Here is a 17,656-nt window from a genome sequence, read left to right on the forward strand (position 1 = left end):
TCATGTCTCACAAACTTCATTGAGTTTTTTGAAAAATAACAAAAAGGATTGATGAGGGCAGAACGGTGGGCATGATCTATATGGATTTCAGCAAGGTGTTCGACAATTCTCCCCATGGGAGACTGGTTAGCAAGGTTAGATCTCACGGAACACAGGGAGAACTAGCCATTTGGATACAGAACTGGCTTGAAGGTAGAACACAGAGGGTGGTGTTGGACGGCTGTTTTTCAAACTGGAGGCTTGTGACCAGTGGAGTGCCACAAGGATCAGTGCTGGGTCCACTACTTTTTGTCATTTATATAAATGATTTGGATGCGAGCAGAGTTATAATTAGTAAGCTTGCACATGACACCAAAATTGGAGATGAAGTGGACAACAAAGAAGGTTACCTCAGATTACAACGGGACCTTGATCAGATGAGCCAATGAGCTGAGGGGTGGCAGATGAAGTTTAATTTAGATAAATGTGAGGTGCTGCATTTTGGGAAAGCAAATCTTAGCAGGACCTACTCACTTAATGGTAAGGTCCTTGGAAGTGTTACTGAACAAAGAGACCTTGGAGTGCAGGTTCATAGCTCCTTGAAAGTGGAGTCGCAGGTAGATAGGATAGGGAAAGCAGCGTTTGGTATGCTTTCCTTTATTGGTCAGAGTATAGAGTACAGGAGCTGGGAGGTCATGTTGCGGCTTTACAGGAGATTGGTTAAGCCACTGTTGGAATACTGTGTGCAAATCTAGTCTCCTTCCTAATGCAAGGATGTTGTGAAACTTGAAAGGGTTCAGAAAAGATTTACAAGGATGCTGCAAGGGTTGGAGGATTTGAGCTTTAGGGAGAGGTTGAATAGGCTGGGACTGTTTTCCCTGGAGCGTTGGAGGCTGAGGGGTGACCTTGTAGAGGTTTACAAAATTTTGAGGAGCATGGATAGGATAAATAGATAAAGTCTTTTCCCTGGGGCCGGGGAGTCCAGAACTTGAGGGCATAAGTTTAGGGTGAGAGGGGAAAGATATAAAAGAGACCTAAGGGGCAACTTTTTCCACACAGAGGGTGGTACGTGTATGGAATGAGCTGCGAGAGGAAGTGGTGGAGGCTAGTACAATTGCAACATTTAAAAGGCATCTGGATGGGTATATGAATAGGAAAGGTTTGGAGGGATATGGGCCGGGTGCTGGCAGGTGGGACTAGATTGGGTTGGGACATATGGACGGGTTGGACCGAAGGGTCTGTTTCCATGCTGTACATCTCTATGACTCCATTAGTTCAAGGGGCATCCATTTCATAAGTGTGTAAATAGTACAAGTTTCTGCTTGGTCAGTGAATACAATCTGTACAAGATGGATAATCAAATCAAATAGTGTTTTGATGGTACAAGGTGACAGTATTTTCTTTTGACTATTCGAACTTTCCATTTTCCTATTTAATGGAGTGTGCAGGAAGGCATGTCTGAAGCAGCACCAGGCATCCATAAAACTTAGGTGTTAACTTGGTGAAGCTACCAAACAAGATTACTTACATGCCAAACAGCCGAACCAGCAAGTAATAGACAGAGCTCAACCATCCGGGAACCAATAGATCAGATCTAAGCTCTCCAGTCCTGCCATATCCAGTTTGTGAATGCTGGTGGACAATAAAACAACGCCTGGAGGTGCAGGCGTCACAAATATCCCCATCTCCAATGACAGAGTCATAGAGATGTACAGCACGGAAACAGACCCTTCGGTCCAACACGTCCATGCCGACCAGATATCCCATCTACTTTGTGCCGTTATGTGCACAACACAACTGGCTTAGTTGTTTTTTTTTTGTTAATTTCATAGTGCTGAAAGCACCAATCAATGCAAGTTCTCAAGCACAGTGATTGTGTTGTTGAAGCATTAATTTATAACTAATTCCTTGAGAACTTGATGGCCAAAGTACAAGACAAATCAATTTATCATGTCATGTGTTACAAACCAGCACATAAAGAAAATCTGCCACAAATTCTAATGTCACTGAACCTTTTGCAACATACCTTTGGACATTTGGCATAACTAATAGTCTATGATTGTTTGAAGGTTAATGTATAATACCTTTAATTTTCCCTGTACTGAATGACCTGTTCCCAATTGACTGGAGGCACAACACCTCTCCCACTAAAAAACAAGATTTTTTTTTGGAAAGCATAATGTTTTACACTGAGCACAAGTCAGTAAGGATATTACCTTTGTTCTCAAAGATCCGAGTTCACATTGTCTTTCCAAATAGTGCCCAATTCAAGATAAATACAAGAGGAGACTTATTATAATATCAACTTCACCAACACATTCCACCCTGACCTCAAATTCACCTGGACCACCTCCCTCCCCTTCCTGGGCCTCTCCATTAATGACGACCAACTTGACACCTTCATTTTTTTTTTAAACAAACCCACGGACTCCCACAGCTACTTGGATTACACCTCTTCCCACCCTACCTCCTGCAAAAATGCCATCCCGTATTCCCAATTCCTCCGCCTCTGCCGTATCTGCCTCCAGGAGGACCAGTTCCACCACAGAACACACCAGATGGCCCCCTTCTTTAGGGATCGCAATTTCCCTTCCCACGTGGTTGAAGATGCCCTCCAACGCATCTCATCCACATCCCGGCCCTCAGTCCTCAAACCCCAGCCCTACAACCGTAATAAGGACAGAACACCCCTGGTCCTCTCCTTCCACCCTACCAACCTTCCCAATAACTGCTTCATCCACCGAAATTTCCACCACCTCCAAACAGATCCCACCACCAGGGATATATTTCCCTTCCACCCCTTTCTGCTTTCCGCAAAGACCTTCCTTCCGTGACTACCTGGTCAGGTCCACGCCCCCCAACAACCCACCCTCCCATCCTGGCACCTTCCCTTGCCACCACAGGAATTGCAAAACCTGCGCCCACAACTCCTCCCTCACCACCATCCAAGGCCCCAAAGGAGCCTTCCACATCCAAAGCTTCACCTGCACATCCACCAATGTCATTTATTGTATCAGTTGCTGTTGATGCGGTCTCCTCTGCATTGGGGAGACTGGACACCATCTTGCAGAGCGCTTCAGGGAACATCTCCGGGACACCCGCACCAATCACCGCCCTGTGGCCCAACATTTCAACTCCCCCTCCCACTCTGCCGAGGACACGGAGGTCCTGGGCCTCCTCCACTGCTGCTCCCTCGCCACCCGATGCCTGGAGGAAGAACGCCTCATCTTCCACCTCGGAACACTTCAATCCCAGGACATCAATGTGGACTTCACCAGTTTCCTCATTTCCCCTCCCCCACCTTCTCCCAGCTCCAAACTTCCAGCTCAGTACTGTCCTCATGACTTGTCCTATCTGCCAATCTCCCTTCCCACCTATCCACTCCGCCCTCCCCTCTGACCGATCACCTCCATCCCCACCCCCATTCACCTATTGTACTCTTTGTTATCTTCTCCCCAGCTTCCCCCCCCCCCCCATTTATCTCTCCAGGCTACCTGTCTCTATTCCTGATGAAGGGCTTTTGCCCAAAACGTCGATTTTTCTGCTCCTCAGATGCTGCCTGACCTGCTGTGCTTTTCCAGCACCACTCTGATCTAAACCCTTATTATAATATCTGCCCAAAATCATGAAGCTTAGAACAAAGCAAAACAGTGCGCAGCACAGTTATCAAAAGGTCAGAGAAAATGATGCAAAATAAATGATGGTTCATGCATCAATGCCAAGGTCATTGTACACTTCTATAAGATAGTAGCAGTGCTGAAAGCACCTCATCTATCACAGGCACAGAAAGATAAATAAGCATTTAAAAGGTGAACTTCAAAATCTCATAGAAGTACACAAGGTTACAACACAGAACACAGTCATTCAATTCATTCTGATCTGTACTGACTCTATGCTGGAGCAGCTGAATCCAAATCAAACCTGTCACGCTGTCTCTCTCATGTAGCTCTAACTTCCTCTATTTCAAATATTTAATTTTGTTTCCTGATATACAATGATCCAAGCAACAAAATATTCCATGCTTCTTCATGTGATCAGTTTCTGCTAGCCTCTCTTCTTATTCTAATTATGTTAAATTAATTAATTATCCATGACTGACTACCTAGTTTCTCCAGATTCAATCAAGCAGCACAACTCATTATTTTAAACATCTCTAATAAATCTTCTGTCTTCTCTACATGGCTAAAAATAATCCTGAGATCTCAAGAATCTCCTTAACTATAATTTCTCAAATACGGTATCATTTTGGTGAACCCACTCTGTGGAATCATCAAGGCTTCAAATAGACCTTTTTTTTTTAGGAACATATGATTTAGGAGTACAGTAACTTTCAGCCATTTGGCATCTCAAGTCTGCTTCTCCATTTGACAGCATCGTGTTGACCTGACTGCGAGTGCAATTTCACTTTGCTGGCTACCCCCATGCCCGTCAATTTCCTTGTCAATCAAGGATCTATCTAGCTCACCCTATAATAAATCCCATTCCCTGCATCCACTGCTCTCTACAAAAAATAATTGTGCAGACTCACAGACAGACAGAAAAAATTCTACTAGTCTACACCTTATACGGAAGGCCCCTTGTTTTTAAAATGTCTTCCTTAATTCTCGTCTCTCCCACAGGTGAGCCAGCCTTCTAAATCCCCCCAGAATCTTACAGGTTTCAATTAGATCATTTCTTATTCTTCTGAGCTCCAATGGTTAAAGCACATAGATTCATAGAGATGTACAGCATGGAAACAGACCCTTCGGTCCAACCTGTCCACGCCGACCAGATATCCCAACCAAATCTAGTCCCACCTGCCATGACCCGGCCCATATCCCTCCAAACCCTTCCTATTCATATACCCATTCAAATGCCTCTTAAATGTTGCAATTGTACCGGCCTCCACCACATCCTCTGACAGCTCATTCCATACACGTACCACCCTCTGTGTGGAAAAAGTTGCCCCTTAGGTCCCTTTTATATCATTCCCCTTTCACCCTAAACCTATGCCCTCTAGTTCTGGACTCCCCGATCCAAGGGAAAAGACTTTGCCTATTTATCTTATCGATGCCCCTCATAATTTTGTAAACCTCTACAAGGTCATCCATCTTTCCTTATAACCTTTTATAACCTTATAACAATCACAGGAATCAGCTATGAACTGGTTTGAACATTACAATATCCTTACTTAAAAACCAAGAACAAAACTGTACACATTACTCCAGATACGGTTTCATCAATGTCACATGCAACTGTAATAAAACTTTCCTAATTTTGTATTCCAATCCCCATCCTATTAACATTCCATTTGCCTTCTTAAGCACATATTGTATTTACATACTAACTTTGTGCAATTCATGCGCCAAGAGACCTGGGTCCCCTTGTACTACAGATCTTTTTGTAATCTCTAGGTTTACAAGCTTTCTCCATTTAAATAACATGCTGCTTTAGTTCCAAACGGTTCATATTTTCCAACATTAAATTTCATTTGCCAATCTTTTCCTCACACACAATTGAAATTCTTTAGTTTACTCCTCACTATTTACTTTCCCACGTCTCTTTGTATCATTGGTATAATTAACAGACATACATTTAGCCCCTTTTTCCAAGTCACAAATAGTTGAGGCCATAAGCACTAACCCTCCACAGATTACCAACCCAAAAATGATACACTGGTCCCTCTCTGACCTAATTCCCAATTGGTTGTATAATGGACTCTGGATGATTCGCTATCTGTACTCTAAAATCATTATGCCTCCGTGTGTCTTTTGTTCAATGACACTTTTGATCTCTAACCTCCCTCATCCTCTAACCTGTCACTGCATTTTTTTCTATTCCACCAACCAAATCTGAAGCCTCTCAACAGCAATAAAAGTCACATTTTCTCTGGTTCCAAAGAACCACCTTATTGGACTCAAAATATGAACTCTCCACAGATGCTGCCAGGCCAGCTGAATTTCTCCAACACTTCCTGTTTCCTTTCAGATCTTCAGTATCTGCAGTATTTTGCTTTTGTTCCTAATCTGTTTTCTGTCAGCCAATGAATCCTCGATCCATGGGACTATATTACCCCTAAAAAAAACTCTTATTTGATGTAGCACCTTTTCAACAGCTTCTAGAAGTCCACATATATCACTTCTGCTCATCAGAAAACACTCAAATTGATCAAACATGATTTCCTCTTCATTAAATCATGTTTACTCTAACTGGATTTACTAAGTGTCCCGCTTTCACCTTCTTAATAATAGATTCTAGCATTTTCCTAATGGGAGATATTAAGTCAACTGAGCCAATTCTATTCTCCTCCCACTGTTTTCAGAATAACCATTTTTTTTTATAAATGTATTCGGTCTTTTTTTACTCATCTGTCCCATTTGTGCTGTCCACTTTGCAACTGCAGCAACAATCTTACCTCAGACTCTCAACATTGTGGGTTCAAAGCCCACTCCAAAATAATTAAGCATATCATTAAAGTTAATGCTGCAACACTGAGAAAGTATGACATTGGTAGTGTCTTCTGGATGAAATCATAAACAGTTCCAAGTAGGAAATAGACATAATCAACATACTCAAATAATCTGGATAATTACGAGACAGCTACTTGTGGAACCTTGCTGTGTACAAATGGACTGATGACTTTCCAATCAATCACAACAGCAATTGCACTTCAGTAAATACTTTATTCGCTGCGTTGTGCTTTGTAACATCCCAAGATTGTAAAGGATGCTATACACATGCACTATCATTCTTAAAAAGGCCTAAAGTACTGTTCATATCTTCGGGGAATCATGAACAATGTGGGAGTGCCAAGGTCTCTCCAATGATCAACATGAGGGCACAACTTTCAAATTGGTATACTGTTCTTTGGGATAGTAGAGTCAACATATCGAGCATAAGCTCTTCATCAGGAATGTGGGGGGCGAAGGGTAATAGGGGGTAGAGAGATAAATGGGAGGGTGGTGGGACTGGGGGCAGGGGAAGGTAGCTGGGAATACGATCGGTAGATGAAGGTGGGAGGTGATGGTGATAGGGTGGAATGCATAGGTGGGAAGGAACATGGACAAGTAGAACAGTTCAAGAGAGCGGTGCCGAGTTGGAGAATTGGATCTTGGAATTGGAAAAGAAGTGGAGGGGGGAGGAGATCAAAAAACTGGTGAAATTTATATGTGGTTGAAGGGTCCCAAAGTGGAAGATCAGGTGTTTTTCCTCAAAGCATCAGGTGGCTAGGATTTGGCAGTGGAAGAGGGCCCAGGACTTACATGTCCTTGACCGAGTGGGAGTAGTTGAAGAGTTTAGCCACAGGGCGGTGGGGTTGATTGGTGCATGTGCCCCGGAGATGTTCTCTGAAACATTCTGCAAGTTGGCATCCTCTCTCCCCAATATAGAGGAATGTGTGTGTGTGTGTAGGTAGGTTTTACACCACTTGGGGTGGCAAAGGAAGGTGCCCAGAATGGAGGGTGGTTTGATGAGAGGTGCAGACCTAACGAGGAAGTTGCGGAGGGAATAGTCTCTGTGAAGTGCTGAAAGGAGTCGGGAGGGAATTTTATCTCTGGTGGTGGGATCTGACTGTAGGTAGTGGAAATGGTGGAGCATGATGCATTGTATCTGGACATTGGAGGTGAGGACTGGGTGGGTTCTGTCCTCGTTGCGATTGGAGAGGTGGGGTTGAAGGGCAGAGGTGCAGGAAATGGAGGAGATGCGCTGGAGGGCATTGCTGACCATGTGGGCGGGGGAATTGCGGTCCTTGAAAGTAGGAGGCCATTTGGATGTTCTGGAGTGGAGCTGGTCCTCCTGGGAGGAGATGTGGCAGGGGTGGAGAAATTGGGAGTAAGGGATAGCATTTATACGGGGTGCGGGGGGTGTTGGGTACATCTTCCACAACTATACTGGCACCATTCCCCACCTCTTCCTCTGCTACATCAATGCTTGTATTAGCGCCACCTCGTGCTCCCATGAAGAGGTTGAACAGTTCATCAACTTCACAAACATCTTCAACACTGACCTGATGTTCACCTAGACCATCTTGGATACTTCCCTCCCCTTCCTGGGCCTCTCCATCTCCATTTCCGGTCACCGACTCAACACAGACATCAACTTCAAACCCACCAACCCCCACAGCTACCTGGACTACACCGACTCCCACAGCTACCTGGACTACGTCCTCCTCCTCCTCCGCCCCCCCCACCCAGTAAAAATGCTATCCCTTACTCCCAATTCCTTCGCTGCCACATTCCTGCTGAAAGTTTATGCTCCTCGGATGCTGCTTGGCCAGCTGTGCTTTTCCAGCACCACACTTTTTGACTCTGATCGCCAGCATCAGCAGTCCTCACTTTCTCCTGTTTGTTGAGATAACCTATTGTCCATTTTTGCTGAGGTAGCATGGTGTGAACTTGGGTGAAGTGTTTCAAGTGAAAGGCTTCAAGCAGGCCATCAGCTTAGGCAGAGAGCAGACACATAACAATGATGTCAGCAGTGGGAGGAACCATGAATATACTGGTCAACGGAGTTAGTACCTACTAAGTGTGCACAACTGCTCTTGTACAGCAGCAAGAGATACAGTTAAATGTATATTACCCAGCACTTATTCAAATTTAATTATATTCAAACTTTCTCTTCATTCTGTGAACCTATATATGTCTTTCTAAAGTACTTCACTCCTCATCCTGCATACCAAATTCACTACTTAATCATCAGCAAATTCTAATACAGTTTTCCTGTTTCCCAAGTCTAAATCAACCAAAAATTCACAAGGTACAAAAGTGCACCCGACCATTAACTCCTAGAACACACCATTTCCAACTCTTCCCATATTTCCAACTGGCGGCCAGCTTTCTAGCCAGGCAGCTACACTTTGACTTACATCAGTTGACTAAATTTTACTACATGCATTTTGAGAGATTTGGTTTAAGTATTTCTAAACGTTCGTATGTACTATCTCTATAGCATTCCCTTCACAGTTACATGTGACTTTGTTTAAACAAATCCATACAAGTTATTCTTGTCTACATATAATTTGAAATTTTGTAACTGAAGAGTTAATAAACAGATGGAAGTCAGTGGCAGACAAAGTTCATTGACGCACACCATAATGCTCAAGTCCCAGTAAAACTTATTCAGCTTTTCGTTATCCTGAAGCATAGATGCCTCCACACTGCCCCAAAAATGTGGAAGAAAATAGCTTGCACTGAACAAACTGAACAACACCTACCGTTATTTTGCAGACCCCTTGTAACTTTCCAATCTGTTGCTCAATGGTCTGTACACATGAGTTGCAGGTCATTCCCTCCACAGATATGTTAATGGAATGCATTTCACTTTTCTTGTCCATTTGTCTTTGGTCTTCACATCACTGGAAAATAGCAAGGCAGTCAAGCAGGCGAACCTCAAGAAAACAGATTGCAAAATCCTCTAAAAGTATTTGAAAATTAAAAAGCTCAGTAAAGACAAATATAGATCCCTTACAATCAGGAACAGGGGAAATTATAATGGTGAACAAAGAAATGGCAGACCAACTACAGAACAACCTTGGTTAACCGAACGTCAATTATCCAAATTTTGGATTTACCGAACAAGATCACTTCTGGAACTGGAAGTGCCTGCTGTGGTTAGCATGGCGCTGGCAATCATCTTGCATGGCATGCACAGCTTCGAGAGAACATTGGAAAGAGTTGAAGTCCCAGCCAATTTGTATAAATGATTTTGGTAAAGGGACCAAATGCCAAATTTGCTGGTGACACAAAGGTCGATCAGAAAGTAAGTGAAGAGTTGGACATGGTCTTACTCATTACCAGAGAGGGCTTGAGGGAGAGAGTGGTTTATTTCTGCTCTTAATTCTTGTGTTCATATGCATGAACCAATTGTAATGACAAAAGCAAAATACTGTTGTTTGAAATAGCAACAAAATGTTGGAGTAACTCAATGGGCCTGGCAGCAGCTGTGGTGAGTGAAAAAACAGTTAAAGTTTCAAGTCCAATACGAGTGAAGATTGTCATTGAATGTATTATGATATTCATAATTGCCCATAGTTATCTCCAAAATAACATTAGGACATTTGCTCAATTTTTCTTTGTGCAGTCATATTGTGATGAAAAGCTACGGCCGAAAATATTGTATATCACAGCATGTATTCCTTTAAATTGTTTAGAAGTTTTCAGAGAAATATAGAAAATAGGAGCAGTAGTAGGCCATTTGATCCTTCGAGCCTGCTGTACCATTCAGTATGATCCTAGCTGATCATCCAACTCAGTACCCTGTTCTTGTTTTCTGCCCATTCCTTTTGACCCCTTTAGCTGTAGAACTATAGCTAATTCCTTTTTGAAACAATTCACTGTTTTGGCTTCAAATACTTTCGGTAGCAGAAACTTCCACAAGCTGATCTCTCTCTAGGAGAAGAAATTTCTCTGCTTCTCAGTCCTAAATGGCCTACCCTAAATCCTTAGACTGAGAGTCCCGGTTTTGGATTCCTTTGCCATCATGAATATTCTTCCTGCATGTACCCTGTCTAGTTCGAATAGAATTTTATACGCTCCGATGGAGATCCTGGTCATTCTTCTACACTCCAGTGAATACAACCCGAGCTGATCCAGCATCTATTCATACATCAGTCCTGCCATCCAGAAATCAGTCCAGTAAAACTTTGTTGCACTCCCTCCAGAGCCAGAATATTCCTCAGATATAGAGACCAAAATGCGCATATTACTCCCAAGTGTGATCTCACTAAGGCATGTATAATTACAGGAAGACATCCCTGCTCCTGTACTCAAATCTCTTGCTTTGTAGGCCAACATTCCCTTTGCTGTCTTCTGAACCTGCCTACTTACTTTCAGCGACTGATGTTCAAGACACCCAGGTCTCTTTGCACCTCCCCCTTGCCAATCTCTTGCTATCAAAGTGGACAACTTCACATTTATTCACATGATATTTCATCTGCCATGTATTTGTCTGCTTGCTGCGCTTGTCCATATCATATGAAGCATCTCTGCATCCTCCTCACAGTTCACCCTCCCACCCGGTTTTGTGCTGTCTGCAAATTTGGAGATATTACATTTAGTTTCCTCACTTAAATCATTAAGCTATACTGTGAATAGCTGGGGTCCAGATACTGAAAGCTGGGATGCTTCTACAGTCTCCTGTAAAAAATACCAGTTTATTCATAAATAGAATCACAGAGACCCCTAAGTGCCTACTCCTCATTTTCTGTCTGCAAACAGGTTCTCTATCAATGTCAATACATAACTCTCAATCCCATGCACTTTACTTTTGTATGCTGATTTCTTACGTCAGACTTCAATGAAAGCCTTCTGAAAGTACAAGTTAATCCACTGCACCCCCCCCACACCCCCAACCCCTCTAAACAATGCTGCTCATTATATCCTTGAAAAATTCGAGTGGATTTGTCAAATGTTATTTTTCCCTCTGTAAATCTGTGCTGCCTCTGTCTGATCCTGTTAATGTTTTCTTAGTGTTCTATTAAATCTTGAGCATTTTCCCTTCTATCAACGTCAGGCTAACTGGTCTATAATTCTATTTCTCTCTACCTTTTTTAAAGTTACCCAAGTTACCATCATTCAAAGGAACTGTTCAAGAGTCTATAGAATATTAAAAGATGATCATGCCCTATTTCTAGGGCCACTTCCTTAAATAACTGGGATGTAGATTATTGGACTCTGGGGATTTAATATTTAACCCCATCAATTTCCCCAACCCATTTCCCTACTAATTTATTTCACTTCATCCCTCTATCTAGACCTTCTGTTCTTCTTTGTGAAGGCTGAACCAAAATATGTATGTACAAAATAACCTTGATTATTCAAATGAGATGATGCGAGGAGTATTTTATTTGAATAACTGATTGTTCAGATAACGGTTTTATGGGACCTTCTGAGATTTTCTGGATCTATGCAATTACCAAAAAAAAAGCAGTATTGTTATAAATTAGTGCCTTTATTTACTTCAGTTTCTCTGAAGCAGTATTTTAATTTTTGGCTACCCTCAAATTTTCTTCCTGTCTTTCTCACTCTTACATCACCCCCTCCCTTTCCCCATAAAGGTGGCTAAGCCAACCTGGACAGAAGGTTGGAAAGTTTAAATTAAGGTTATGGAATAATGATTACTATGAACAAAGAGACCATGGAGTGCAGGTTCACAGCTCCTTGAAAATGGAGTCACAAGTCAACAGAGTAGTGAAGGTGGTGTTTGGTACACTTGCCTTTATTGTTCAATGCAGTGAGTTGCAGCTGTCTAAGACATTGATCAGGCCACTTTTGGAATACTATATTCAATTCTGATCTCCTTGCTATCAGAAGGATGCTGTGAAACTTGGAAGGGTGTAGAAAAGATACACAAGAATGTTGCCAGTGTTGAAGGGTTTGAGCTATAGCAGGGAGGCTGAATAGACTGGGGCTATTTTCCCTGGAGTGTTGGAAGCTGAGAGGTGACCTTATAGATGTCTATACCATCATGAGGTTAGCATGGTTAGGATGAATAGTTAAGGTCTTTGCCACAGGATAGGGGAGTTCAAAACTGAAGGACTTGGTTTAAGGTGAGAGGGAAAGACTAAAGAGACCTGAGGATCAGAGGGTGGTATGTGTATGGGATAAAGTGCCAGAGGAAGTGGGGGAGGCTGGTACAATTACAACATTTAAAAACGCATCTGGATGGATATATGAATAGGAAAGGTTTAGAGGGATATGGGTCAAATGCTGGCAAATGGGACGAGATTAATTTAGGATATCTGGTCAGCATGGACAAGTTGGACGAAAGAGTCTGTTTCTACGCTGGACATCTATGAGTCTAAACTATGGCATATATCACAATTTGTTCTCAACAAAATCATTAGCTTTCTGATAATACCTTTAATTAACACTTTTACTGAATGAATATAAAAATTAATGCAACAGTGAAGAGAACAGACTGCCAGTAACTCACTTTGTGCAAGGAGAGATATCTAGTGGTGCACATTTTTTTTTAAAGCTCGCATTGAACATCAACATTCAATTTAGTCCAGGAATACATCATACTTAAACACTTCAGTTAAATTCTATCCTGATCAAACAAGTTACTGCTTGCCAGATATTATTTCTCGACATAGTATAAGCTCTCGTCATAATAAAGTTCCATAACAATAATCTTCACCACAAGTTGGCTTGTGTCATTTCCTTGCCTACCATGCAGCAACTATATTATTAAAACTTTCAGTTCTACATAACATCTCACCACAAAGCCATATGCACAGTGACTTAACATTTTGTTAGGCACTATGTCAACTAACATACTTAATTGTTTTCTTGTCTATGAATCACTGGGGTGTAGATCCAAATCTAAGTCCAAAGCAGAAGCACATGATCTAGGCTGACTATGGCACGTAGTATAGAGAGAGCTGCACTGTCAGAGGTGTTACCATTTGGAGGTCCAATATGGACAGAATGAGCCTCAAATGTGATGTCCTTTATAATAGTGCAAGAATCACATCAGATAAATGAGCAATGTCCAGTAGTAGATGAGTCATACCCAAGCATTCAGGAACTAGGAGAAAAAATAGACTTTAAGTATAAAAACAGAAACATTATAAGCTTTCCTGTGCAAGACAACTTGGGGAAAATAAAATAAGGCTGAACTATAATCGTTTTGTCTTCATTTCTCAGTTACAGCTAACCGCAAATATAACATCAGGCTTCTTTTCTTCACTGGAGAAAGTGAGGGCTGTAGATGCTGGAGATCAGAGCTGAAAATGTGTTGCTGGAAAAGCGCAGTAGATCAGGTAGCATCTAGGGAACAGGAGAATCGACGTTTCGGGCATAAGCCCTTCTTCCTGAAGAAGGGCTTATGCCCGAAACGTCGATTCTCCTGTTCCCTGGATGCTGCCTGACCTGCTGCGCTTTTCCAGCAACACATTTTCAGCTTCTTTTCTTCACTGCCAATTATGTTCTTAAAACACTCTTTGCTGTCCCCTCCAACATATTTATGAAGATAGGAATCACCTGTTACTCAGCTGCCTTTCCACTCATCCAAGATTAGAGACAAAAAAACTGCAAATGCTGGAATCCAAATTAGACAGGGAGGAAGCTGGAAGGACACTGCAAGCATCCAGGGCCTCAAACAGTCCTTCCAGGTGATACAGAAGTTCACCTGCCTCTCTTCCAACCTAGTTTACTGCATCAGGTACTCCCGACGTAGTCTTCGCTACGTCGGGGAGACCAAAAGTAAACTTGAGGAACGGTTCACTGAGCATCTCAGCTGGGACTACAGGGGCTGACTGGACCTCCCAGTCACTGCCCATTTTAATTCCCCTTCCCACTCCCTTTCCGACATGACCATCCTTGGCCTCCTCCGTTGCCACAAAGAACTAAACTGCAAATTGGAGGAACACCACCTCTTCTTCCACCTGGGCAGCCTACACCAAGGACTCAACATTGAATTCTCAAATTTCAAATAACCTCCCTTCCACCAACGGGATTCATTTCTCTCATTGACCAACCAGGTCATACCCTCTACCTGTCTTGACCCATCCCCAATTCACCACCCTTCCCCTGCCACTCCCATTATTGACAGCTCCCCCACTCCTGAAGAAGGGTTACACCCGAAACATCGACTTCTCCACATCCTGACGCTGCCTGGCCTGCTGTGTTCTTCCAGCCTCCTGCCTGTCTACTTTCCGTTCAGCCAAGGCTCAGCATAGTCTAGTCCTGAACTACAGTACCATTTTTCATTAAATTCTCCAGTTCCCTCATAACACACTCGAAACTTATTTCACTCATGTGACTCACTTATGCTCCTCTCCTCCAAATTCCATGACCACACATTCGATTTACATATGAAAGAACTGAAACCAACATGCCCATTCTAAAAGTTGAGCGACTTAACAAACAATCCAGGTCTTTTTCAATATACAATTCAGTTACATCACACTAAACTTTTGCTATAAATTCTGTATCTTACACTCCACAACCACCTGAAGGAGCAGCACTCTGAAACTAGTTCTGCCAAATAAACCCGTTGGACTATAACCTGGTGTTGTATGATTTTTAACTTTGTCCACTCCAGTCCAATACCGGCTCCTCCAAATCGTTATTAAACACTTCGTTTCGTTGTCTCGTATTTTTTTAAAAACGCTTTGATCCAGATACTAATCAGCCCTCTCATTAATCCCGTTTTCTAACTCCCGTGTCAAATATTTGTTTGGTTACATTTTCGCGAAGAATCTTGACATGTTTCTATACATTATAAATACAAGCTATTTTAAAGTCGCTACGTATTACATAATTCATATCACGTACAAGCTCTTCCAATACCAGCTTTCCTTTATTATAAAACTTAACAATACATCTCTATCAAGTTTCCACAAAATACTCAATTTCTATACAAGAATTTCTGTGTAACATTGTTATTTTGCATTCTACTTCTTGGAACTGGGAGTTGATTGATTCTATTGAACATATTGGGTTATTATTACTTCCTTTGTTATGGAGTTTTGTTTTCATGCTGATGCACATCAGGTCCTGTTGTTTATTTAAAAGATTCCAATGAATTGAAGCTTTCACCTGTTTCTCCCTTACTCTTGCACAAAAGACACATGTTTTTCCTCATTTAGAAAAAAAACAAAGTTTTATATTTGCACTAGAGCATCACCAGCTGCTGCTCACCTTGGGCCTCGGCCGAGCAGCTGACTTCTTCCTGCTAACGCCACACGCCACCACCAAGGATAACGTTACCTCCGGAACGGATCGTCGCCACCAGAGATTCCCGGGGGGATGAGATTGAGGAGCGGAACCCCAGGCTGCGCATGCACATGGATGACGCTTCGTGGCATGGGGCGGGGCTAGACTGTGTTGACATCACGACGTGACGTGTCAATCAGAGGATGGAACGTGCAGAGGGAGGGGATAATGTGGGACGTGTCTTCAGAAAAATATGAAAGGTGACCACTGACTACTAAATGTACAAAAACACCAACAAAAGTGTCCTCTTTTCAAATGGCGGTCAACAAATGACAAAAAGACTAAAAGGCATGAAGGAATTTTATTAATTATAAAACTAACTACTGAAGAATAGTGGCAGAAACTGTGCTCCCATAAACAAAGGAAACAGGAGCACGTAGGCCATTCAGCCCTTCGAGCCTCCTCCACCATTCAACATGATCATCTGATTTAGTACCCTAATCCCACTTTCCGTTTTTCCTTTGATCTCTTTAACACTAAAAATATACAGTAAATCATCTGTGTCTGCAACTTCATCTATCTGCGCCAAAAAGTAGCAACCCGCAGGCAAACTCACATCCACAATTTTAACCTATTTTTAACTGGCTCCACACTTGCCGGTTCTCAGCAACAAAACCCTCATGGATACTGAGGAATGTCTGTATCTGACTACAATGTTTCACTTTAAACGACTTTCTGTTGCAGAGAATTGCACAAGTTCGCCCCTCTGGGTGAAGAAATTTCTCTTCATCTCAGTTTTAAGGCCACCCCCCTCACAGCCCAAAGATGTAGATGGCTACTCTAGCCAGGCTCAGGAGCTGGACCCACCAAGGGGCTCTCTGTTGTCCTCAGAACTGTATAGCCAGGGACTGTAGGAGTATGAGGCTAAAGTGGAATCAAACGTTGAGGAACAATTTTGTCAAATAATGGAACAGGAACTGCAACGTCTTGCATTCCAACTGATGTGGAATCTAGACTCCACTTAGGATCTAAAGTTACCGACAGCTTGGAAGTTAGTCAAGTGTCTAATAAACTTAATGATTCATACCAATTTGTGCAACATGTTCATTAACAGTGTGGGATTGCTGGTTTTTGCACACTTAATATTCTGTGTCCTTTCAAAGCAAATTTGTAAATGAACACTCAAAACTTTGGAAATAATATTCCGGCACTGAGATCTTCAGGGAATTTGGTTACAATGATTTGGTTTGAATATCAAAACTATGACTTAATCCCATTGACTGAAATTGGTAAAACATTTGAGGATATAGAATATTTAAATCAGCACAATGGATAAATGAAGAGTGCAGTTTCATATAGCTAGGACACAAGGGAGGAAAATGAACAATATTTATCAAAACAAAAACAAATAACTATGGATGCTGGAAATTTGAAACAAAAACAGAAAATTGATGGAAAAACTCAGCATGTCTGGCAGCACCTGACAGAAAGAAAAGTGAACATTTTTTGAGTCCAGTGACCCTTCTTCAGAACATTTGGCTAAACATCAGTCATAATAACAATTAAACCTATAGATGGAGATACAGGTTTATCTTCGTAGCATAGGTGAATCAATATAATAGCTTATAGGAGGATATCATCAATCAAATCAAAAGTTACAAAGGGGTACTAAGAAGAACTTAATGAAATAGAGTCATAGAGAAAGACAGCACAGAAACAGATCCTTCAGTCCAACTCATCTATGCCGATCAGATATCCTAAATAAGACTAATCCCATTTGCCAGCATTTGATCCATGACCCTCTAAATCATCCCTATTCAAATACCCATCCAGATGCCTTTTAAACATTGTAATTGTACCAGACTCAACCACTTCCTCTCGTAGCTCATTCCATACATGCACTACCCTCTAAGTGGAAACGTTGCCCCTTAGGTCCCTTTTAAATCTTTCCCCTCTTATCTTAAACCTATGCCCACTAGTTTTGGATTCCCCCACCCTGGAGAAAAGATCTTGTCTGTTTACCCTATTTATGCCCCTCA

General features: G+C 42.1%; 1 protein-coding gene across 2 annotated transcripts in view; it reads right to left on the reverse strand.

Moving 5' to 3' along the window:
• LOC122557337 (copper-transporting ATPase 1-like) overlaps nt 1–16,707 on the reverse strand; it is a 101,622-nt gene extending 84,915 nt beyond the window's left edge. The window contains exons 1-2 of one of the 2 annotated variants that reach the window (XM_043704941.2): nt 15,603–16,707; nt 9,170–9,310 (exon numbers count right to left, since the gene is read on the reverse strand). In XM_043704941.2, the coding sequence (XP_043560876.2) occupies nt 9,170–9,289 (120 nt within the window). In that variant the 5' untranslated portion in view covers nt 9,290–9,310; nt 15,603–16,707. The remainder of the gene's footprint in view (nt 1–9,169; nt 9,311–15,602) is intronic. The other variant, XM_043704939.2, reaches the window with a different exon arrangement.
• Between the last annotated feature and the right edge of the window lie 949 nt (nt 16,708–17,656).

The sequence above is a fragment of the Chiloscyllium plagiosum genome, unplaced genomic scaffold (genome assembly GCF_037043375.1).
Source record: "Chiloscyllium plagiosum isolate Xiang-an unplaced genomic scaffold, Cpla_swu_hap1 HiC_scaffold_11, whole genome shotgun sequence".
Lineage (NCBI taxonomy): Eukaryota > Metazoa > Chordata > Chondrichthyes > Orectolobiformes > Hemiscylliidae > Chiloscyllium > Chiloscyllium plagiosum.